Source organism: Penicillium citrinum (assembly GCF_028827155.1).
Source record: "Penicillium citrinum strain IBT 23319 chromosome Unknown utg000002l:1.0-3833315.0:1.0-3834789.0, whole genome shotgun sequence".
NCBI classification, from domain to species: Eukaryota; Fungi; Ascomycota; class Eurotiomycetes; order Eurotiales; family Aspergillaceae; genus Penicillium; species Penicillium citrinum.
This window is the reverse complement of record NW_026622687.1, coordinates 146,324-169,667: the sequence shown is the minus strand read 5'-3', so window position 1 is coordinate 169,667 and position 23,344 is coordinate 146,324. Positions and strand designations below refer to the sequence as shown.

The window sequence follows — 23,344 nt, the reverse complement described above, 5'->3', positions numbered from 1 at the left end:
ATTTAAATCAAAACTCGGAGTCATCATGCAAAGTCTTCGCCTATACATACTCCATTAACTGGCTCTTCAGACATTTTGACGCGCATGACCGTTGCAGGTTTACAGCAGTAGTAGTAGTAGTAGATTTCATTTACACTGACCCCTCGCAAAAAAGCGATATGCAGTATACGACAACTATATATCTGAGTGTGTACATCTAGAGTGATCCACTTTCTGACATAAACTTAGAGCCTCGTCACGGCCTATCGTGGCCCATTGCCGTTCCCATTATTAGGCTGCCCTCGTGGCGCACGGCTGCGAAACCGCTGTGACGCCTCAGCAAAGTCCAGCACAGCTTGTACTGCCTTGCTTCGCGAGACGATGTCTGGATTACCTTTCTCACCTTCGGTTGAGCCTCCCAGCAGGCTCGGGATGCTATTCAACGCTCCCTCCAATTTGCTTCTCAATTCCACGCGAAGCCCCCGCAGCTTCGGGCAAACCAACAGGACGTGGGAGACGGTCTCACGCGCACCGCACTCGCACAGGTCATCATCACGGAAGCCGAATTTCTTCGCGTAGGTGGATAGCCAGTTATGGCCCGTACGTAGCTGTGTCAGCAGATACGCGCGGTTCCGCGGGAGATTCCCATAAAGTTTCCTGGTGTAACGCGCCGGGAGTGTATCGTCAATCCTCCGTAGGTGTAAGCCTTTGATGCTCGACTTCCATTCTTGCCTCCATTGAGCGTGGATTCGGTCGCGGATGAAGGCATTCTCCCTTGCTAGCAGTGGTCGGAAGGTGTGGCTTTTGCCCGGTTGCGCGGCATCCTTGGCGAGTCGGTCTGCTGTATCGTTGCCGGCGTTTTCACAGTGCCCTGGCGTCCATTGGAGCCGGAGCGTTATATGTTTTGCCTGAACCTCGGAGGCTGCTCGGAGAATTGCATGGACGATTGGTTGGCCCGACTTGTTTTTCACATTTTGGATTGCCTGCAAAGCTGATCTGCTATCGCAGAGGATTGTTGCGGTTGTGTGTATACTGTTTTCGGTGCTTGAGCATTGGTGGGCCAACTTGTATACCATGTTGACCGCGTAGAAGATGCCAATGAGTTCCGCTACATGGACCGACCACCGGTCCATCGGCCCCACCTGGATCTGTTGAGACTCCGTCGCCTCATCGTCATCATTGAGTGTGACCACGGCCGCTCCCAGGTGACCTTCGCGCCCTGAGGCGTCTGAGTAGACGACGATATCCGTTGCGTTCCTCACAGTCTCTGCTCTTTCTCTCGCCGTTTCTCGGTCGTGCCCAATCTCGATCTCCGTAAAGGGATCTACACGCCACGGGGGCAGCGGGCGTGGGTCAATCGTTTCCAGTTCGTTGAGTCTGTCGACGTTCATGGTCTTCAACGCTTCGGCTAAGGGGAACCGGGCATATGATCCCACATTGTTTCTACGGTTCCGGGCTCTTGATAAGGCATTCCAGATGGGATGGTCGCGGGGTAGCGTGTGGAGTCTCGCTATGGTGCGCTGTGCTCGGTAGCGAAGGCGGAGGTGCGTGGGGAGTATGTGGGCTTCGATTTCCAGCGTTGCGGTTGCTACCGTCCTGAACGCTGACAGGATCCTGATTAACACCGTTCGTTGGACCGTGTTCAAGTGTCGGAGGTGAACTTGTCCCTGAGCGGGTCGTGCCAGACTGTCGATGCGTAATCTACTATAGGCGCGACACATGCTTGATAGAGCTGTCGCATCTGCTCTGGGCGTAGGTGCCGTAGCCCGCTCAGCGCGAGCGTCGTCTTGGTGGCGCGTTTGATGGCCTGCTGAATGTGTTCTTTCCAGCGGAGTCCCTGGTCGAACACCACTCCCAGCAGCTTAGCTGTGGGCGATGGTTTGATATCGGTCCCATTGAAAGTGATATGTCCTTGAAGATGTACCCCCCTTTTCCTGGTGATATGGATGAGCTCAGTCTTCTCTGCAGCGAAGCAGGACCCGGTCCGCCGCGCCCATTCCTCGATGCGTGGGACATCCTCGGATTGTATCTTGGCTAAGGTTTCCTCGGGTGAGCCTCCCACTCGCCATCGGAAGTAGTCGTCGATGAATGCCGACGCGCCTCCGCGTGAGTTGACGGGCTGGTCAACCAAGTCGGCGTTGAAGAATGCGAACACGATGGGGGACAGTGGCGAGCCTTGCGCTAGGCCTGCATGTACTAACAGCTCTGTCTCAGTGCGGTAGTCGTCGAATCCAATATTGGCGTGCCGGTCGCTCATGAAGCTTGCAATCCATTTCCTGGCTACCATCGGGATCCGTCTCGCTCGTAGTGATGAGTCCAGGCTCGTCTTGTTCACCCCATTGAAGGCGCCCTTGAGGTCAAATGCAATCAGGGTTACCACCTTGTGCTTGTACCAGGCTTGATCGATCGCACTGGACAGTACCAGCAAGGCTTGCTCGGTAGTCCTGCCCGGGCGTCCGCCGAACTGGCTGTTCGGTAGCAGTTTATGTTTCTCTGCGAGGTAAGACAGCCGTCGAGCCATCACCGCCTCAAGGAGCTTGCCGAGCGTGTTCAGCAGCGAAATTGGACGGTAGGCACCGGGAACCGAGTAGTCAGGCTTTCCTGGCTTCCGTAAGACGATAATTTTCGCACTCCTCCATAGTTTCGGGTGGTGACCGAGTTCTATACACGCGGTGAAGATGCTGACAATAACGCTCTTTAAGTGTCTCCACGTCTTCTTCCAAACCAGCATTGGCAGATTGTCCTCTCCTGGCGCGGTCGTCCCGTTCGCGTTTTTCAGTGATCGTTCAATTTCGTGCTCAGTGATTGGGTGCCATGGTAGTTCTGTCTCTGACGCGGCTGGTGGGCTAGGGTCCGGTGTGTTCATTGCAGGGAAGAAAGCTTCCAGGAAAGCCTGTGCTTTGTCTTTGTTCTCTATAAGCTCCTCCGAGCCTACTCGTAGTGCTGGGACGCAACCCCATGCCTCTCGAGGTTTCATGTACGTTGCCGCTTTCCAGAGCTTCCCTTCCCCTGCCTCGTCCAGGAACCGTCTCCAGTGTGTGGCTTTAGCTTTCTCGATGGTCCGCGTCCACGCTCGCCGTTTCTTTTGCATGGCTTGAAAGGTCGCCGTCGTGCTGGCATGGTCTCGTCCACGTTCCGCACAGCTCGCCTGCCATCTCCTGCGCAGCTGGTTGACTTCGACTTGTTGTACCTTGAGGTCTGGTGTAAACCATCGTTTGGAGTATGGGGTTGGGCGTGTGTCGGGTGTGAAGCGGCCGACTGCTTGGGCCATCGCTGCTGTAAGGCTCTCCACAACCCGGTCAAGTGTTGGCCGGGTCTTAATCTCTTTCCATGGGCTCATTTGACGAGTGACTTCCTCCCCAATTCTGGCCCAGTCTGCTCGGTCGTACAATTTTCTTGCTTTGAGGCTTGGCCTGCTCTGAGCCTGAAGATTCCATTCAGAGTAGGTGGCGCGGTGGTCGGATCCATAGTTCTCATGATACAGTTGGCATTTAATGAGCAGATCTGGTCTGTCTGTCACTGTCTGGTCAATGGTTGAGTTTTGTCCTGGGTTGTTCAAGGCCCAGTACGTCGCTGTGCCCCGAGGGAGGCAGCTGGACAGGTTGTGAGTTTGGAAAAAGGTGATCAGATCGCTGGCGTGTTCGATAAATCTGGGTGGGATGTTATTGCCGCCCCACATTGGGTGATGTCGGTTGAAATCGCCAGCAATGATGATATTAGTAGTCCGGTGTCCGGTTTGCGTCGTGGCTGTGATGGTGTTTTCTATTGCTGTAAGCGTTGGTATTGCTGATGTGTCGTCGGTTGCAAAGATCGGTGCTGGTGGGATGTAGATAGAAAAGAAAAGCGTCTGGGACTCAGCCGTCCAGATCTTGATGGCGGCAACGTCCGGGTGATCGCAGGGAATCTGACGGTGAGAGGAGGTGGAGATTCGCCTGTTTACATAGATAAGGCTGCGAAACCGAGTTGCGTCGGTCTTTGTAGTGGGTCGATATAGTCGCCAGGCGCTGTGGTTGACGTGTGTGTGATAGGTAGTAATAGATGGCTCCTGGATCAAGAGGATGTCTAGATCCTGGTTCTGATGATCATTGATCAGTGCTTCCATTCTCGGTGCTGATTTCATCATATTCAACTGTAGTATTCGTAGGTTTGTCTCTAGCATCTGGTAGAGTCGAGGGTCACTGGGCTAGAGCACCGTCGATCACCGGTAGGGTGCTCGCCACTGCAATCGAGGCACCGGGCTCTCACTCCCGGTGGGCATCGTTCGCGCTCGTGCTGTCCTGCGCAATGCCCGCATCGGGGCGTTTCCTTGCACGACCATGCTAAGTGTCCAAAGCGTTGGCACCGGAAACATCTCTTTTTCTTGATCTCGCGTCGTTCAACATAGGGAATGTAGTGCTGGTTGACAAGGAAACCGCTACGAAGCATATATTCTGCGCCTTCTGCGGAGTCGAACCAGATTCCTAATGAAGCGAATTTCCCGAGCACCTTGTCCTTTGCTTTCATCCAGGCAAGTTCTTCGATGCGGAAACCGTGTTTTGCCAGGTCGTTCTCTTCGATGATTTTTACCGCGGCTTGGATAATCTGTTCCGCTGTCGGGGGGGGAAACACCTGTACCCAGGTCAAATTCTTCGGTTGGGGTGCGGTGTACCACAACACCAAACCGTGGTTTAACCAGCTTTGTGTTGTTACCCAGTTTCTGTATCCATCCAGAGTTGTTACGCGCCACTTCAGCTGACTCGGTATCTTGGAATCGGATGAGATAGCCAGTTTTGGTGGTGCCGATACCGGCCACTTGGGCCTCCTGTGTTGCAGCATCACTCTGTAACGCTGTGCGGATGTGGTTGTTGACGGCATCGGTGGGGAGATATCGTCCAAACACGTTTCCGTCGCTGTTGTCGTTGTCTCTTGGGTCAACGACTGTTCTCTGGGTGCTGATCCGGATGCAATTCTGCTCTTTCTCGGACTGTCGGTGGTTCAGTGAGGGTGTGGTATTCCTACCGTTGGCTGCCACTGCTGCCCAGGTCCTCGTGGCGGCCGCTACAGGGGCGCTTTCAACCTGAGCTCGTAGGGCTTTCACTTCCTCATGAAGCTTCTCGTTCTGCTCCTGTAGGACATTTTGGCTATGTTTGATCTCCTGGAGTTCGTTCTGAGTAGTCTCGATTACTGCAGTTTGGCGACGGATGACCTCCTTTAGGGAGCTGACGAGTTTCCACACCTCTCTGGTTGTGATCCGACTCGCCGGATCCGAGGGTGTAAAGGCATCACTGCTTCGAGTCCGCTTCCGTCTTTCGTTCAGCAAGCAGCTCGTGTCAGTGACCGCTTGGGCTTCATGATCGTCCTCAACGACATTGGTGATGTTCTCCTGGGTGTTTGTGGGATGGGGCTCGGGCCCTCCCGTATGTGGGTCCGCCATCGATCTGCGGTTAGCTCCCGCTCGGTACACAACGCCGCAGATTTATATCACAGTAATATCAATCACAACGCAGTTCTGTACCACTGTACAGTCTCGTCTACAATACACTTGGATTCGAAATCGGCTTGCACTGGTTACAGCATTGCAGCAGGTTTACAGCATGGATCGAAATCAGATTCACCACCTTCACACAGAGATTCTTTCTGGGCCCCTCTGTTGAAACTGCGCTATACCTATTACGGCTAACCGACCCTCGAACTCCTTTCTTGGCAGTATTCCCGTACGCCTGTAAATAACAGCATAAAAATAGCATCCGTATTAAGCTGGTATTGTCTCGAGGGCTTCTAGAACGTTGCTCATGCAAACAAGGCAAACAGAAGGCATTTCTCCTTGTCAGTGGTTACCTGGCCTGAATTCGACTTCTCCCCTCTGTCAACTACTCGGCATCCGTAGGACTGACCACTGTGAAAGAACGACGTTTATAGAGATAACATTGGTTTGGTGAACGCTTTCGTATACGATGTGTAACAATCCTGGCATTCTGATTGGGGCCTGTACCCGCCAGACTGCGTGCTCTAAATCATGCTGACGTTAGAATCGGTAGGACCGTTAGAACAGCGACGATGACTGTTGACTCGTACAGTAATATTCGAAATCAGATTTACCTCCATACTCTCTCTTCCTATCTCACGGAGCTCCACTTTTCCCCATTGGGCTAAAATCCCAACATGCTATGTAGCTTGGATGAGTCACGGTAAATTACCGTAAATAGTGTGTACGCACTTCCCCTCCGCCTGCAGGTACCGTGTTACAGTAGCTTGCAATATCGCCTTGCGCTTTTGCACACTGTTCATCTTTCTAGTCCCCTTTGCCAAGTCCAACTTACCCATATTGGGTTGAACTCAAAACGGCCCCTGGCTAGAGCCCTTTGAATGGTTTGGTAAAAAACCGGAAGACGCGCGCGTCGCACGCATCGGTTCTGAAACGAAAGTCAGGGGAGCTACTCAGATAGTAGAAAAGGATAAGTAACGTTAGTGTTAAATTTAATACGAAGCATAAACGGGGTGCTGTACAACCCAACCAACCAAGAAGAACGCTTCGATGACTAATACCCGCAACACCAACTGACATAAGCTTTGGTGTTCTTAGACCACTTCTCGTTGGGGTTTGCCCCTCTGTCGAAAGACTTTTGAGTACTCAGCATTCGACCTCCTCCGATACCCGGCGATAGACTGATATTTCTGCTTATTTACCCTTGAATTCGTACTAAATTTACCGTAACTTATAGATTCCGGTACTGGGCAAGTAATACATAGCGGAGCACCCTGCGGCCACACTCCCTGACACACGCCATGTTTTATCGCCCAATGAGTCATCATTGAATACGCTAACTAACTAGTTAAATCTCCACAAAGCCGATTTTCGAATGATCATGGGCACTTCCTGTTGGCATTTTCATACAGCTTAACACCATTAGCTATTCCCTAACAATGAATGGCTTCTTTGCTTTTTTGCGGTACTTATATCTGAAGTTTTTAGTCACTCTTTCAAGGTTCCTCATCAAATGTCTTACATCGTCGCCATGTCCGAAACCTGACTTGTCGTTACAAATTCCGTCTCGTGATCAGGGCCGCACTATCAATGTCCATGTCTACAAGCCATCCGTAGATGATGCTGGAAGCTCAAAGCCCCTTCCTGTCCTAATTAATTTATACGGGTCGGGCCTCGCGATTCCTCTTCATGGTCTTGACGACGACTTTTGCCGATATATCACCAAAGCTACTGGCTATGTGGTGCTTGATGTCAATTATTGCCTAGCTCCCGAGTACCCATTCCCCGCAGCTCTCAATGACATTGAAGATACTGTTCGATACGTGCTTGATCACCCAGATGAGTACCAGGCCTCGCAGCTCTCCGTGTCCGGATTCTCATCGGGGGGGCACTCTCGCGCTTGCTGCCTCCACAACACTCCCACGTGGAACTTTTCGGTCGCTTTTAGCGTTCTACCCTGCGACAAACCTTTTGCAGGACCCAAGTTTGAGGAAAGCCCCAATGCAAGGCGGGAAAGATCGCTCGACCTTCTGGACAAGGGTTTTCCGAGAAGCTTATATCAGGGAAATGGATCCTCGCGACCCAAGAATCTCTCCCGCATTTGCCGATACGTACCGTTTCCCAGCCAATATGCTCTTTGTTACAGGGGAGTTGGACGCTTCAGCAGTAGAGGCAGAAGAATTAGCTGAGAGAGCGAAAGATGAACACTCTGAGAGGGAGGTCATAATTCGAAGGATGGAAGGGTGTGGGCATGCGTTTGATAAGAAACTCACTGGCGAAATGCTCGTCTCAGCCAGAAATGAGGCATATGAACTCGCTGTCAAAACTTTAAAGAGGGGTGAGGACATTAGTATGACAATTTGATTTTCTACGTTAGATGAGTGAATAACGGGATAAATATATAAGGATGAATTTATACAATGTATATTCGGCGATATTCGGATTGCAATGGTTCTAAATTTTATCTATGTCTATCATCCATGTCTATTTTTGGAACAACGGTAACATGGTTGTTCGCCGGGATATGTAATGACAGTAAGTTTTGCGATCTACCTGAGAGACATCAAAGGAAATACAGTGTTCCCTGACTGGATCTAGTTTAGCGCTTTTTAAACGGGGGCATCAGGGAAAGATAAGTCTGAATGTTTGAGGGGTAAGCTGTTGTTGAATTCTACCTGTACCATGTAATTTCCTAATCTAGAAATGAATTATGAGTTAACTGTATACGGCTAGCGTAATCTTGGTAATGGAGGTTGACAAAGAAAGAGTAAAAGTAAAAACGCAAGGCGATTTTGCAAACTACTGTACCTGAGACAATGTCCAGAACAAACCCAGCTTCACCTTCCGCGCTGGAGACATGGAGACCCTTTCAGACCCTACTTATATAATCTGGTCTTCCTTATATGGCAACTTCTGTATCTCGGTTCATGTTTGGAGCTGTAAAATATGATGATACATTGATAGTTATTATCCTCGTCCCGTCACAAGCGTCCCCTTACTACCTAATTATCTCAGAAGATACTATCACCGCAGAGTAAATTCAGAAACGAGGCGAGTCTCTGAAACTGGCCCCGAATAATTTGTGTGTAATGGCCAGGTGAATTAAAACTGCGATTGCATTTCTGATCTAAACGAGGTAAGGGCGGCTAGTGCGAGCTATATGACAAAACTATTCACGGTGTGATAGCCCGAGCTTCTATCTTCATCCCTTTGAAATTTGCTGAAAACAATTCCAATTCGTTCATGATCGCCATTTTTGTATCCTCTGGCGCCCAGCAAACTTCGATGGCATTTCGCTGTAGCTTGACAAAATCGTCGTTCGTGAATCCACATGCGACACGCAGCAAATAGAGGCTGTGACTTAGCCAGACATCTTCCATATAGGCTGGATCATCGCTCCCAATTGCAATTTTTACGCCTGTGCTATAAAGTCTGCGCACACGATCCAAAACATTTTCTTGTCCAGAGTAGCACAGATAACCCCAAGGACAGATAGTCATGCCCACGTCTTTTTCATTCAAGGCTTCCAGCAGCGTAGGCTCATATACTGCATCAAGGCCATGGTCTACTCTATCCGCACCGGTACCACCAAAATGATGAATGACCTGATGGATATTTCGCAATGTATCTTTATCGCCAACATCACAATGACAGGTGATTTTGAATCCATCTTTCCGAGCTTGTGAGAAAACTTCTCCAAATAGCAGTGGCGGACGATCTGTTTCTAGCGAGTCTAACCCAATGCCGATAATCATTTCACGGTAGGGCAAAGCAGCAAGGTAATGATCCAAAGCAGACTCTGATGACATATCGCGCAGAAAGCACATTATCCACTGTGACTGTACCTGATGTATGGTGTTAGCTTATTCTATGATGCGGTATTCTCCACACCTACATTAAATCTTTCTGCAGCCTCAAGCTGAGCTTTTCGAAACCCAGCCAGCATCGCCGACATGGACACACCCCGCCGTGTATGGCCTTGAGGGTCGAAAAAAGGCTCACAATAGCGGACATTCATTGAGGCGGCACGTTGATAATAATCTATAGCGAGTTGATAAAAGTCATCCTCGTCCTTCAAAACCTCGAAGCCACCATAGTACAGTGCGAAGAAGCGGGGCATGCCTCCTTCTACACCCCCTTCTTCAACATCATCTAGAAGTTGATACAAGCCTTTGAGCTCTAGCAAGCTTTGACAAGCCATTCCGGTTCTGTAGTTGAGAACGGGAATCTTATGTCGCTGGGCAAGAGCCCACCGTAGCTCTGGAGACATAGTGCCTTCAATATGAACATGCATTTCGATCTTTGGCATATTGTGGATAAACCGGTCCTGGTGGTCTTTAATTATGTCCCGATACCCGCGAAGGACTGAATTCGAGCATAAGTTTGGTAAGGCCATGGCGAGATAGAATTTTGAGAGATATGAACGAATGAAGAAGTGCAATGACCGAGACCTTTTTCAACAAGGGTGGCTCTAGTTCTTTGAGAACATAATTCTCTGGAATATATTCCAGATCCGCAGCGTTTTTATAACCCGCTGCTAGAGTGTCTTCAAAGCTTTCCAAGACTCTTTAATTACTTGACCGTAGCCAGATACACATACTTTGATTTTTGTGGGTCTAGAACGCAAACGCCACTTTCAAAGTGGAGCGGTCGATTGCTACGACAGCAAACTCGAAATACCTGCTCATTCCCAATCTCATATATGCAACTTCTCTGTGTGACTGGTGCCTAGTCCACGCTAGTTTTTATCCTCTTTTGATGACTAAGTGGATTTTTAAAGTGGAGCAGTTGATTACTACAAAACTGTAGCAAACTCGAAATACCTGCCCATTCCCAATCTCATATGCACAATTTCTCTACGTAAATGGTGCCGTTCCATTTCCTACAGACTGTGCTCTAACTCCGTCAAAGCATCTTGGTAGTTACTTTGATTGTCGTAATATGGTTGATACAGCAAAGATAGTACAGCCTGTCATTTGCGTTTTGTGAGTTGACTCGGAGGGAAATAATTATGTCAATCATGCTGACAAGCGGCGTGTAGCTGTGGTGCTCAGCCAGGTGCATCCCCGGAATATGTCACCGCAGCGCGAGAACTAGCCAGTCAGCTCCACAAGGCAAACGCGAAACTCATTTATGGAGGCGGCACGAGAGGTTTAATGGGAGAAATAGCCCGTGAAATGGTATCTCTCTCCGGCCCAACGGCAGTGCAGGGCTTCATACCTGAAGCCTTAATCGCGAAACACCCCGAGGCGAATGTTAGTTCGGCCCAGAACTCGAAACAAGCGGAGCGACAGATCTCTGAAGTTGATTCTCAAAACAATTTTGGAAACATAACCATCGTGAGCGGCATGCACACCCGTAAGAGGTTGATGGTAGAACAAGTCCTCCAGGAGGACCTGGGTCTGGCTTTGTTGCTATGCCGGGGGGCTACGGAACTCTAGAAGAAGTGGCAGAAATGATTACTTGGAACCAGCTAGGAATCCATGACAAAGGCATTGTCATCTTGAATATCAATGGATTCTGGGATGGTGTATTGGCCTGGTTTGCGAAGGCCGTAGAGCAAAAATTCGTTGGCCAAGGGAACAAGGGCATTGCAGTTGAATGCACGGACGTGAGGGAAGTGCTCAACACACTGAAGATGTATAAACTGGGCGAAGGGCGGTTAAACCTTGTTTGGAACCAAATCTGATCTAGATTTTGGACATGACACGAGAGGATGAACGTCGTATCTTCAAAATAGCTTTTGCGTATCGAGAAACATCGTATTTTTTGATGAACTGACCTGCGTCTACGAGGCGCTGCGCTGACCAGTAAGTCTCATCCCATGACGAGAAGCAGTAGTGTATGTCGAAACAGAAGTTTGGCGTTGAGACTGTCCTGCTCCATTAGCATTGTTTGTTGTGTTTGCCTGAAACACAGGCTTTAGAGTCTATGTAAGTTAATCATCTGTCTTACGACCTAGTAAAGGCACTAGTATTATCAGTGGTCGGTATAGACTCTATTTTACTTCAGTGGCACATGACTTGGGTTTGAAAGAGTCTCTCCAGCACGGAAGGTGAACCTGGGTTGTTCTGGACATTGTCTCAGGTAACACGGTACCTGCAGGCGGAGGGAAAGTGCGTACACACCATTTACGGTAATTTACCGTGACTCATCCAAGCTACATAGCATGTTGGGATTTTAGCCCCTTGGGTTTAACCATCTGTGTCCTGTATCTTGTTTTGAAACAGCGCCGCTGTCGAAGACGGGCGGATTGAGTATTAGTCCGTAGATAAGCTAAATACTTGCATATCTTATGTCGAAATACCAGCTTTCTTGCCGCCGGCTTGATCTTTCTAGAACTATTCTTTTTTTTATGCCCTTTCGGCTCTTGGCTAAATGCGCACGAAGGGTAAGGAATTGACTTCACCACTTGCCGGAGTCGCTACGAAGCGGGAGAACAACAAATGACACTAGAGTGGAGAGCGTACTTCAAGGGCCAATGACGAAGAAGCGGTATGAAATGTAAGCCTGGTTTATTGCTTCAAGAGACTCATGTTGAGAGATTGACATGCTGAAATGCGAACGTGGCAGGTAGCGCCCCTTCTGTTTGCCTCGTTTGCAGAATCAACATTCTAGAAGCCCTTGAGACCATACAGGCTCAATGCAGAAGCTATTTTAGGTTGTAATTTACAGTCGTATGGGATTACTGCCAAGAAAGGAAGTCAGGGGTACTGTCCAATGATCAGAACGTTGGGGGAGGTGGGATCGGACGGAAGAGGCGGATAGGAAACCACCGAAAGAAAAACCAATTCATTTTCTCACCTTGCTCAACCCTCTGCTCAGGGAGCAGATGAAAACATTTTGGCCGAAAAGTGCCCTGAAACGAAGGAACGGAGTGGAAGGGGTTACAAACCGTGGGTCTGCACGAGGCTGACTTGTCGCTGGGTTGACGCTTGGATTTACAACATACCAAAATCGCGCCAAGCCGGCTTCTCATTGGTCTGGTACTTGACCCTTCACGTGTTGCTGTCCTCGCGCGGTCGCCCCCACTGTGCACACGTACCAAGGCTCGCTATTATTGGTCAGGTACTTGGAAATGCACGTGATGTGTGTTGTTCTTCTGTTCGCCCTGAAATGAGGACCACAATTCTCGCTCTCCACCGTCCCTCACTGGTTAACTCTTCATATATACTGGGCCAATCTTTTCTATTGACCGCGTTGCCTTGCAAATGTTACACCTCACGATTTTGCACGATCCTACTTCCCTATTCAGTGTGACTCGTGCGATGCTTCATGCGGGCGTTTTCGTTTCGTATTTGTGCTTTCCTTGAAGTAAGTACGTAAATACCCTGCCTGCCACGTCATCACCTCCGTCAATGCAGTAGATTAAAGTCTCACTCCTTCCCATACGAATACTTTGTTTGGCCCAATCCGTTATTATTTCCTCGGGGGTTAGTTATGCCAGCAATAGCAACAAATATGACGGATACTATCGTGACTGCCGACTCTGAAATTGAAAAAGACTATAAAACGGTGAAGCTTTTTTTAAGCTCTAGATCGAGAATCTTTCAAGAGCTTCGTCTTGTTCAAGAAGCAGTAAGATGATCTATTCATCCGCAGTCGACTCAGCGCATCATATTTGTACTTACCAAATTATAATTATATCAGGTTAAAGCAAGCCCTGAAGCAGACGAGTATTTCAAAACACAAAAGGAGCATGCCACTTCCCCGAGTAAAAAACAAAAAAGATTCTTCTATAAGATGATGACGAGAATCGGCGATGAGATCCAGGCAAAAGAAAAAGTGATCCCATCTCTATCTAAAACGATAAATCTCGAAGTTCTTGATATCTGTATGGCACCTGGAGGCTATTCTGCGACAGTGCTAAAATATAACTCTCGGGCTATGATATGCGGTCTTAGCTTGCCGAAAAATGAGGGCGGGCACGATGTTCTTCTTCCCAACTGGCAACCAGACAAGCGCGTCCAAATCGAGTTTATGGATATCACCATGCTTGCTGCGGAGATAGGATTTCCTAATCTGGTCTCCCATGGCTTCCCGGATTCATCTCAATTCTCTAACTATATACCATATAAAGATCGAGTGTTCGACATTGTTTTTTGCGATGGACAGGTTCTTCATACGCACACAAGGGTCGGAGGATCCAGACATGAGCCCATAAGACTCACAGCCGCCCAACTTATGATCGCATTACGCAGAATAAAACGCGGTGGGACTTTGGTTATGTTGCTGCATCAGGTGTATAGCCCTCACGTTATCCGACTTCTTGAATTGTTCAGCCAGTTTTCCAACATCTCTCTCTTCAAACCAACCACCAGTCATGCTCATCGGAGTTCATTTTATCTTGTGGCGAAGAATGTAGATTCCGAACATGAGAAAGCTAGCGATTTACTTTGCCAACTGCGGATTTCATGGACTAGATCCACAGTTCGGAATTTTAATGTGGAGCTACCCGATGATTTTTCTGGGACAAATGATACTTCCAAGACTATGGAAGACATCATGCACTCATTTGGAGAGAAATTAATTGCTCTTGCTGAGCCTATATGGGATATTCAAAAGCAGGCCATGGAAAAAAGATTCTTGACAAGATGTACATAAAATGGATTTTCATTTTATAACAAGTCAAATTGCATCGGTTCCCACCAATTTCCGTTTCAGGGCTACGGCGTGCGGCAGCGCGTCCCCAGTGCCCTGAAACGAAGTGGAAGGGGTTACAAACCGCAGGTCTTCGCGAGGCTGACTTGTCGCTGGGTTGACGCTCGGATTTGTGTATACCAAATCCGTGCCAAGCCTGCTTCTCATTGGTCTGGTACTTTGCCCGTCACGTGTAGCTCTCCTCATGTGGTCGCTTTCATTATGCACGTGTATCTTTTCTGATCGGGTTCATCCTGGTTTTCTTCTAATCCCTACTTATCTCATTTTTTTAGGAAAAAATTATCTCCGCCCACTTATTGTGGATATACGGATACCCGTTTGGGTTTCGGATCAGGATCTTCAAATAATCTTAACTGAGTCAAAGCCTTTGACTCAAAGGCGACTCGACTCACCACCCTCGAAAGTATGAAGTAACTATAAATAGACTAGCGTGCCTGAGAAGAACAATCGGGACCGTGAGTTTTAGGGTATTCTTGGGCGGGTGTTATCTTAGTCAGAAGATGCGTTGGCAGGTTGTCGCCTTGTTTTGTTTTGGGCCTCCATCAGGTACCCATACTGTAACTAACAACCGTGCTACGAGCATTCTTATAACATAATGGGTTCCTTCACAGCAAAAACAATTCGTGAATTATGTCCAACATGAGTCTCGTCGTCCTACATTAGTTTAAGTCCAACCAAGCCCGTTCCTCAGCTACTAGCTATATACACTGTCTAATACATCATACAATTGCATATCGAAATGTCAACGGACTCCACCCATTTTCCAAAAAGCCAGTATAGCACATCACAGAACTTTGTCCTAGTACAGCGGCCCGTTTTTAAAGCTCTTCCTTTGACTCCAACCCAATCAAAAGCCCTTGAGGGGCAATCGTTGAGATGCCAACCTCCAGCCAATGATTGGAATCTGCGGGGTCGCCTTGGGCTGGGTAACTGGAAGTGTGAACGTTCTACTGGGCCGGAGACAACTTGTTCCAAATCAATACTGATCGAGAACAGAGACAATATTGACTTTCTTATACGTTCCATGATTTTACTCAGTCAGGAATCCCCGGAACTGGCCTCAAAGCTAGAAGAACTAGCTAAAATTGCGTATTGTGGGTCACATAAACTTAAGGATGAACACGACCAACGAAAGGCTAAATGGAAATCGATTTTTCCAGTCCAAGAAAAGGATGTACTTCCTTTTGTCTTGCAAATCATGGAAGTATTTGAGCCTGCTTCGGCTTTATGCCCCGTCATAAAGGCGGACAGAAATCCGTGCAGAAAGAATATTGGAGGATGGAAAGTTCAAGAATACCGGAAGAAAATTGGTAAAATAATTCAACTTCTCACATATTCGAAAGATACAGACATCGACAATCATCTGAGAATTCTGGAAAAAAATATTTATTGCGTGGAGCATGAGCTTACGATGCCTGTAAAAAGACGGGACTTGTGGAGGTCGAAAATCCTGAAGATCCTCGCCAGGGCCGACTCAGATTCGAAAAGCTTTTCTCAATGCCCTATTATCGACGAATATGAAAGACAACTCGGAGGCTTTGGGAGGAGTAGTCGCAGCAGGGCTCTTGATGCTGACTCTCACAATATACCAACTTTGGGAGCTCTGCTCTCTGTTAACGTCGACAAACAAACAGTTCTATCTGAACTGGAAGGATTTGACACCACCCCCTTCCGTATTTTGAACAGAAAAAATGCACGGGGAAAGAGAACGTTGAACAGCTATATTCGGGGCTATGTTGAGAAAGATTTGAATTCCACGGAATTGAAGCCAGGGTATATTTATGTGCTTGAAGCAGAAAAAGTTCCAGGATTTATAAAGATTGGATATACAACTCAACTTGTGGCCAGTCGACTCGAAGAGTTACGCTTTCGATGCAACAGACAATTTAAAGTGATATATCCTACGCTGCCTAACCCAACACTGGTCCCAAGAGCAAAACGCGTCGAGCGATTATGTCATGCAGAGTTAGTCGACAGTCAAGTACGTACCGATTGTACAGGGTGCCTACAGGAGCATCATGAATGGTTCAAGATCTCCTCTAAAAATGCGATCGCAGTAGTCAAGAAGTGGTCAGCGTGGATGAATTCTGATCCATACGACTCTGCGCTTGGTAACCTGAAAGATAGAGAAAAGGGCAGACTGTCAATTATGGTTAATTTTATGGATGAGTTAGCACAGGCCGATATTTAAAGTGAACCACAGCCATTATTATTGTTTTTATCAAGAAATCTGCATTTCGATCTACAATATCTTCTCAGAGACAACGGCTTCAGAGTCATGACTGCCAGCATTTCTATCACGAGGACATGCTTGACTTATCTTAGAGACATCAAGGGAGGTCACAAAGAGATAAAGAGGCTTTTTCCGATGGCAAGATATGCGGCTGAGTTCTGGGCTGTCTATGCTTCGTTGGCCGGGGATTTTTGAAGAGATTATTTGAGAGACTGTCAAGTTCTTTGAAGAGGAAGTGACATTCCAACGATGGAGTCGTTTGTATCAGGCTGATAGGGGTTGGGACAATGACCCTGGTCCTCCGCGAGCTTCGAAACTCTACTATTCTTGCCTCAATGGGCTCTTGGCGCCTGTAGAAGATCTGATTAGTAAAGGAGAAGACATCAACGCGCAGGGTGGTCGCTACGGCAATGCTCTCCAGGCCGCCTCATTTGATGGCGATCGCGAGATTGTGAAGCTCCTCCTGGATAAAGGAGCGGACGTCAACGTGCAGGGCGGCGAACACGGCAATGCTCCTCAGGCCGCTTCGTCGAAAGGCCATCGCGAGATTGTTAAACTGCTCTTGGGCCAAGGACCGGACGTCAACGTCGAGGGCGGCGAAGACGGCAATACTCATTAGGCTTTTCGACTCAACAAAAGGCTATCAAGGCATTGTCGGACCGCTTGGTTGTCTCTTATATCTTTAGAGTAGTGCGGCCCTACAGTATAATTCCAACAAACTCTGTGAAACAATCCACTCTTATGCCGTCTGCACGTTCTGGGAAACCTTGATTCTTTCCTTAACCTCTACTATTTTGTTCAAGTCCTACATAACCCCATAACTCATCATTTATGATTTCATCAAATTTTCTAGGCATGGCTACTTAAATGCATAATTTCTTAGTGATCTCACGCTGTCAAGAGTGACAAAATGAGATAGTCTCACTAGAACGAGCCATCTATCTCCACTGTTTTGGACTGTTCCGTTAGATAGAGCTCACCTTCACTTCATTGCAAGAAGGCAGTGTCTCCTTATACTGGCTTAGGAAAAGGCGACGCTGAGGCTCACTGCTTAAGCATGACAATGCTTGAATAGAACACGTGGCGAATATCGTTGACAAGTGGGGTATGGTCACATGAGCGAGTTGAGGAACGACGTCATGCTGTATTAACGGTTATGATATTTCACGTTCTTTATCAGATCTAGTTTCCATGAATTTGTCTTTCAATACAATTCAGCCCCTTGAGACTAGAATGAACTATATATAGATTAGAGTGCTGGAAAGTGGGCCCGCGGGAAAGAATCTCTGTGTTCAAATGGTGAAACTGATTTCGATCCATGCTGTAGAATGAGGCAGACCTGCGAAAGCGGACAGATGAAGCTGATTTCGAGTGGCTCTGTGAAAGCGCGACTGTAGAAGGAGGTAGACCTGAGATAAATGCACCTCGAACTTCTCGATCGATCCATCTATGCTGTATCGCTGGACGAGCGATGGCGGACATGTTCGACGATCTTGTACTCGAGGCGAGAGCTCTAAATAAGGGGATGAAATCCCAGCTTCCAGGGTCTCGCCGCTCATCTCCCGCCTCCACATCCGCGAACCCCTCCACTCCAACCCATCGACCTCCCCCACAACGTCCCATCCAGGAGAAATTCTTCATCTCAACCACCTATTCTACCATCACTGCCAGGGCTCTGTCATTCCAGGGACAAGTGCTCAATGGCGTCACCCCGCTCCAACTAGCTCAAAACGGCTTTTACTACCAACCACACACAATTGGCGGCGGTCTGGCCTGCTGCTTTGCCTGTCAAAATTTCAAGCGCCTAGATAGCTTCCAACGTGGATCTTTCCAAGAAACACAGCTTCCACATTCGAAAGACTGCCTATGGCAGACCATCTACAATGATTTGAAACAACACTCCCAAACCGCCGATACACTTACCCCCTCAACCAACACACGTCCGTCGCCTAGATCAACCCACCCCCACCATTCTACTTCGAATAGGACATCTCACAAGAAAACCACCGCAAACGCTAGCACACAGACACCGACCCAGTCAACACCAACCGCACCCTCTACTGTAGAGATTGACTCCTACACTCCACCTCCATCTACCACTCTCACCGACCCTGAACCTCAACTACCTCCAACCGCCCACTCTCCCCAGCCTCATCAAGCAATACCCTCCGTCACTTCCTCGCCCCAAAACCAACAAAACACATATGCCTCCGTCCTCCAGCGACCTGCCACATCCATACCGCAACCAATTCCCCCAGCACAAAAACCCGCTCTCCCCGCCAAACCTATACTCACAATTGAAGATCTTCGCCGCCGTTTTCACAATAAACCGCCACCGTTCCAGATTGAGAATAAGAAAAGCCGACGCTCAAGCAAACGAACTCGGAACAAATCAGTATCTGCCACAAAGTCTCTGTCCAAATTCTTAGCTTCCGCTTTGCCCGCTTTTTCGCGGTACCTAATAGAGATGCAACCAAAATCGGGTCCTTGCTATCCGTCTCATCCGCAATTTCACTATAGCCGCGCCATGAGGGCAGCCTAACAATGGGAACGGCAATGGGCCACGATAGGCCGTGACGAGGCTCTAAGTTCATGTCAGAAAGTGGATCATTCTAGATGTACACACTCAGATATATAGTTGTCGTATACTGCATATCGCTTTTTTTGCGAGGGGTCAGTGTAAATGAAATCTACTACTACTACTACTACTACTGCTGTAGAATGAGGCGTAACGTAGAATGATTAGGGTATAAAGTAGGTGGTAAGCTCATAATATATATTTAACGCCAAGCTGTTTCAAATCTAACGATTAATTATCTTCAATATCCACACCAGCATGTCTAAAATGGCCCAAAGCGCTTTGCTTTCGAGATCCAACAACTTCGATACACCATTCAAGAAAGGTCGGAAACCCTTGTTCTGGGTCTTCTTCATACCGCACCCAGTTCCGTCTAATAAATGCTTTTAACTCGGAGAAGAACTCCTCGATAGGATTCAAGTCAGGGGAGTAAGGTGGCAAGTATACTAGCTTCACTCCTGCATCGGCACACATCTCTTCTATACGATCAGAGTGATGGAAAGATGCGTTATCCATGATTAGAACGGATTTAGGCTCAGGCCACCTTCCACAATGCCTTAGCAGCTGGTCAATAAAATCTTCAAATAGAGCAGCATCGGTGGAGCCTTGAAAAATTCGAGAGAGCACAATTCCATCCTGAGAATATGCAGGCAGTATCTGGTAGCGCTGATCACGATGGAAGTTGGCTACCTGCAAAGGTGCTACGCCTAACGGAGACCAGCCTGTCCGTCTGAACCCAATCCGCTTATCGCATCCAGATTCATCCACATAGACGAAATGATACGAGTGAAAGTCCGATAGATTATGTAGGTAGAAGTCTCTTAAGTCTGGACTCTGCTCCTTTGCTCTCTGTCGGGCCACCTTCTTGGACCAACCCACCGAAGCGAGAGCTCGCTTGATACTGGAATTTGTCACCTGGACACGGAATTCGTCCCATAAAAAGATTGTCATCTCATCCACATATAGTCCTGGCTTTTCCAACAGATGGTCGCACAATGCCTGTAGCATCGGGGGAGTTACGCTTCGTCGTCGACCGACCTGAGTTGGGGGTGCTCTGACATTTCCGAACCGGCGAAGGTTGTTGCTGATGTTAATGACGGATCGTTTGCTGCATTCAGCAGCTTTGGCCATTTGTGAGGTGGTTAGTGATTCGCTCAAAATCATATCTTGGATCATCTCAAGTTTTGAGAGGGGCAGTCTTGGTGCCATGTTGTACATAGAAGGACGGTACTGTCCAAGCATCAGAACGTTGAGGGAGGTGGTATTGGGCGGAAGAGACGGGTAGGAAACCACCGAATGTGAAGAAAACCAATTCATTTTCTCACCTTGCTCAACCCTCTGCTCAGGGAGCAGGTGAAAACATTTTGGCCGAAAAGTCCGGGGGGATGCTAGGTACTAGGAAATGCACGTGATGCGACCATGTTGGGTTCTTGGGAGCTTTGCGGCCCCTCTCAAAGCTGCGGCCCTCAAAAAAAGGTGATTGAGAGACCGGCGCATTTTTACTCGATCAATCAGTATCAAAGACAAACTGTAATCTGCTTTCTCTCTAGAAATTTGCGAAAATTGCCGCGAAGAGGCTCTTCTTGTGCTGAGGTTAAAGCATTTTTAAAGCGTTTTTATCTAAAAAAACTTTGGCTGGTTATCGCGGATCTGACTATTCTTGATCGGGTCGAACCATTCTTAGGAACAGGCACAAGCCCCACCACATGGAAACATGATCGACAGAAGCTCCTTCAGAAAGCGGTGTGGGGGTGGAACGGCGGATGATGATGAGGCTGAGGACGTACCCCTCTTTCAGCTCAGGTCCAGAAGATCCACGTGACAATTATAGTTTACCTGAACTGGCCAATTTTGTTGTACCTCTGCCCGTCCTCAGCAATGTCCTCCGTCAGCTATTTAGTTTGCCGACCTTTCTTTCGAATAATCAGGCCTGAGATCTCTTATTATGCTAGGAGAGAGAGTTCTGATTGACAGATTCAGTACTATCCGCTCGTCTAGACACCCTGCTTCGTCGAGTCGTCCTCCATTCAAGATGGCTGAGAACCCCCCCATCACAACTAGAGCAATCAGTGCCACCAGAAAATAATACTAGTCCCGAAACACTCCCATGCCGAAAGCACCTTCGACACGATGCCTATACCATCGGATGGGTATGCGCCCTTCCAAAAGAACAGACCGCAGCGAGAGCCATGCTAGATGAAGAGCACGAACCTCTTCCGACCCCTCGCAACGACCATAACGCATACAGTGCTGACCGTTTTTGCCTTCCATATAGGAGACATAGCTATACTATTTCAAGCCCTAATCACATGACACGATAACCCAAATATGGTTAGTCATGTAATTAAAAATCCGTTACAAGTTTACGTTGTAAGAAGGCTGAAAGTACAATGCCGTACAGGCATGTACTGCTACATATCCAAAAATAGACTATATCCGTACGCCATTAATTGTAGTACTTGTACAAAGGGGTACAAAGCAAAGTACTATTACGCCGTATATACGGTATGTGTAATTTACGTCAGAGGCAACATTGGTTATGGTATCATGTGATTAGGGTTTGAAATAGTATCTCTCTGTCTTCTTACAGGGAAGGCAATAACGGCCGGCACTGTACTGGACTGCCTAGTCTTACTGGACTGCCTAGTCGTGTTCGATTCTCCAGTCGTGAGCGAACCCCCAGTCGTGCTTGACGCTCCCTGCCCTCTTACTTTGGAAATTATACCATAGTATATTCTGCGCCAAGATACAGTAGATCTGCCAAGTACAGTGATGACAACGTAATTATGACGTAAGAGAAGGCCGCAGCATATACTCGGCTGAAAGCGTACCAGGTAGAACAAGGGATGACGTCATTTGTGTTTCTATACTTCTACCTCACCGCCACTGATCGGCAAAGCATATCTAATGAACACAGTAGAATGATGGTAACTATATAAATCCACCACTACCCGAGGGCCTTCATAATTCTAAGTTAATTCATCACAAAGTTTTATCTCTTAATAGAACAGCAAGTTCTTTAAACAAACAAATCATGAGTTTGTTTACCGGTGGGAAATGTGCACCGTCCATATCTCTTCCCATTGCGAGCTGACCTGTGATAGATAACCCAAAAATGGTGGAGGCCTACAACCAGGTCGTCGACGCACCCAATGGAGCTGATCCCCATCGTTTCCTCATTATTAAGGCCGCCTCATATGCGGCGGTGAAAGCGTTCGACGATCATTGTGAAAAATATGGTAAACTTCCCATCCCAGTAAGCAAGGCAACAAGAGTAACATATATAGGATCCCCTGATTCCCGACGCGAAGTTGAGAAGATGCTAAATGACTCCGTGGCGGCATTTGTTGACAGCATTATTGAAAAAGACAAACTTGACCCCGTTTACGCAGAGGATGTGAAAGGAGAAGCCTTCGATATAATTATTCAAACGGGATTCTGTATATAGGCCGTTTCAATTTTGGTATTGTATAGTCTTGGCTCAATATGCGGCCACAACGTCGTCATAGCCTGCCTACCTAATATTGGAACCAACCCTGCCGCGACTGTTGCGACCTCCATGATAAACACATTTCAATCAATCAGGTTCGGACTGATGGTTGGGATTGGCGGTGGAGTTCCATCGAAGGTCGACCTGGGTGATGTGGTGGATAGCCAACCTGTTGCTGACTACCACGGGGTGGTACAATGGGATATAGGGAAGCTGGAACGAGGTGGGCAGTTTGTTCAACCAGGCTCCCTGTAGGCTCATATCGCGATATAGAACTAGGAGATCGAGTCGCTGTGGTACAGTAACTGATGACATATACTGCTACAACCCAACGCCATACTGTACCGCTATAGAACCTATCGATTAGTTATGGTCCCCAACAACCACCCTAGAATGTCTAAAATGTCCTAAAGCGCTCTGTTTTCGAGACCCAACAACTTCAATGCGTCATCCGAGCAAAGCCTGAAACTCTCGGTCTGGGTCTTCTGCATACCGGAAAAAGTTCCGTCTGATAAATGCTTTCAACTCTGAGAAGAACTCCTCGATGGGGTTCAAGTCTGGTGAGTAAGATAACAGATAAACCAGCTTTATTCCTGCATCGGTGCACATTTCCTCTATACATTGAGAACGATGAAAAGATGTGTTGTCCATAATCAGAACAGATTTCGGCTCAGGCCACCTTCCATAATGCTGAAGAAGCTGATCAATAAAGTCTTCGAAAACTGCAGCATCAGTAGAGCCCTGAAATACACACGAGAGGACGACGCCGTCCTGGGCATATACAGACAGAATCTGGTACCGCTGGTTGCGATAGAAATTGGACACCTACAACGGTGCCACGCCCAACAGAGACCAGCCCGTTCATCTGAACCCAATTCGCTTATCACATCCAGACTCATCCATATAAACCAATTGATACAACTGAAAGTCCGACAGATT

At 47.8% G+C, this 23,344-nt stretch overlaps 7 protein-coding genes across 7 annotated transcripts; 5 read left to right on the top strand and 2 right to left on the bottom strand.

Annotated features, from left to right (window-relative positions):
• Nucleotides 1–242: 242 nt before the first annotated feature.
• On the bottom strand, nucleotides 243–5,392 carry N7469_001934 (reverse transcriptase; the record flags this gene model as incomplete). The annotated part of the gene is made up of 5 exons (XM_056640854.1): nucleotides 243–1,646; nucleotides 1,685–1,913; nucleotides 2,814–4,162; nucleotides 4,225–4,587; nucleotides 4,628–5,392. The coding sequence occupies 5 exons, from the start codon at nucleotides 5,390–5,392 to the stop codon at nucleotides 243–245; spliced, it is 4,110 nt and encodes a 1,369-aa protein (XP_056503348.1).
• A 1,490-nt stretch (nucleotides 5,393–6,882) lies between these two features.
• On the top strand, nucleotides 6,883–7,807 carry N7469_001933 (putative carboxylesterase; the record flags this gene model as incomplete). Its single annotated transcript, XM_056640853.1, has 2 exons — nucleotides 6,883–7,427; nucleotides 7,483–7,807. The coding sequence occupies 2 exons, from the start codon at nucleotides 6,883–6,885 to the stop codon at nucleotides 7,805–7,807; spliced, it is 870 nt and encodes a 289-aa protein (XP_056503347.1).
• Nucleotides 7,808–8,616: 809 nt separating this feature from the next.
• On the bottom strand, nucleotides 8,617–9,752 carry N7469_001932 (adenosine deaminase family protein; the record flags this gene model as incomplete). Its single annotated transcript, XM_056640852.1, has 2 exons — nucleotides 8,617–9,288; nucleotides 9,339–9,752. The coding sequence occupies 2 exons, from the start codon at nucleotides 9,750–9,752 to the stop codon at nucleotides 8,617–8,619; spliced, it is 1,086 nt and encodes a 361-aa protein (XP_056503346.1).
• A 632-nt stretch (nucleotides 9,753–10,384) lies between these two features.
• Nucleotides 10,385–11,132, top strand: N7469_001931 (LOG family protein; the record flags this gene model as incomplete). Its single annotated transcript, XM_056640851.1, has 3 exons — nucleotides 10,385–10,428; nucleotides 10,485–10,801; nucleotides 10,834–11,132. The coding sequence occupies 3 exons, from the start codon at nucleotides 10,385–10,387 to the stop codon at nucleotides 11,130–11,132; spliced, it is 660 nt and encodes a 219-aa protein (XP_056503345.1).
• A 5,340-nt stretch (nucleotides 11,133–16,472) lies between these two features.
• Nucleotides 16,473–16,956, top strand: N7469_001930 (ankyrin repeat domain-containing protein; the record flags this gene model as incomplete). The annotated part of the gene is made up of 2 exons (XM_056640850.1): nucleotides 16,473–16,502; nucleotides 16,558–16,956. The coding sequence occupies 2 exons, from the start codon at nucleotides 16,473–16,475 to the stop codon at nucleotides 16,954–16,956; spliced, it is 429 nt and encodes a 142-aa protein (XP_056503344.1).
• Nucleotides 16,957–17,817: 861 nt separating this feature from the next.
• N7469_001929 (uncharacterized protein) lies at nucleotides 17,818–18,879 on the top strand (the record flags this gene model as incomplete). Its single annotated transcript, XM_056640849.1, has 1 exon — nucleotides 17,818–18,879. One exon carries the CDS (start codon nucleotides 17,818–17,820, stop codon nucleotides 18,877–18,879), a length of 1,062 nt encoding a protein of 353 aa, XP_056503343.1.
• Nucleotides 18,880–22,030: 3,151 nt separating this feature from the next.
• N7469_001928 (DUF3759 domain-containing protein) lies at nucleotides 22,031–22,363 on the top strand (the record flags this gene model as incomplete). Its single annotated transcript, XM_056640848.1, has 1 exon — nucleotides 22,031–22,363. The coding sequence occupies one exon, from the start codon at nucleotides 22,031–22,033 to the stop codon at nucleotides 22,361–22,363; it is 333 nt and encodes a 110-aa protein (XP_056503342.1).
• Between the last annotated feature and the right edge of the window lie 981 nt (nucleotides 22,364–23,344).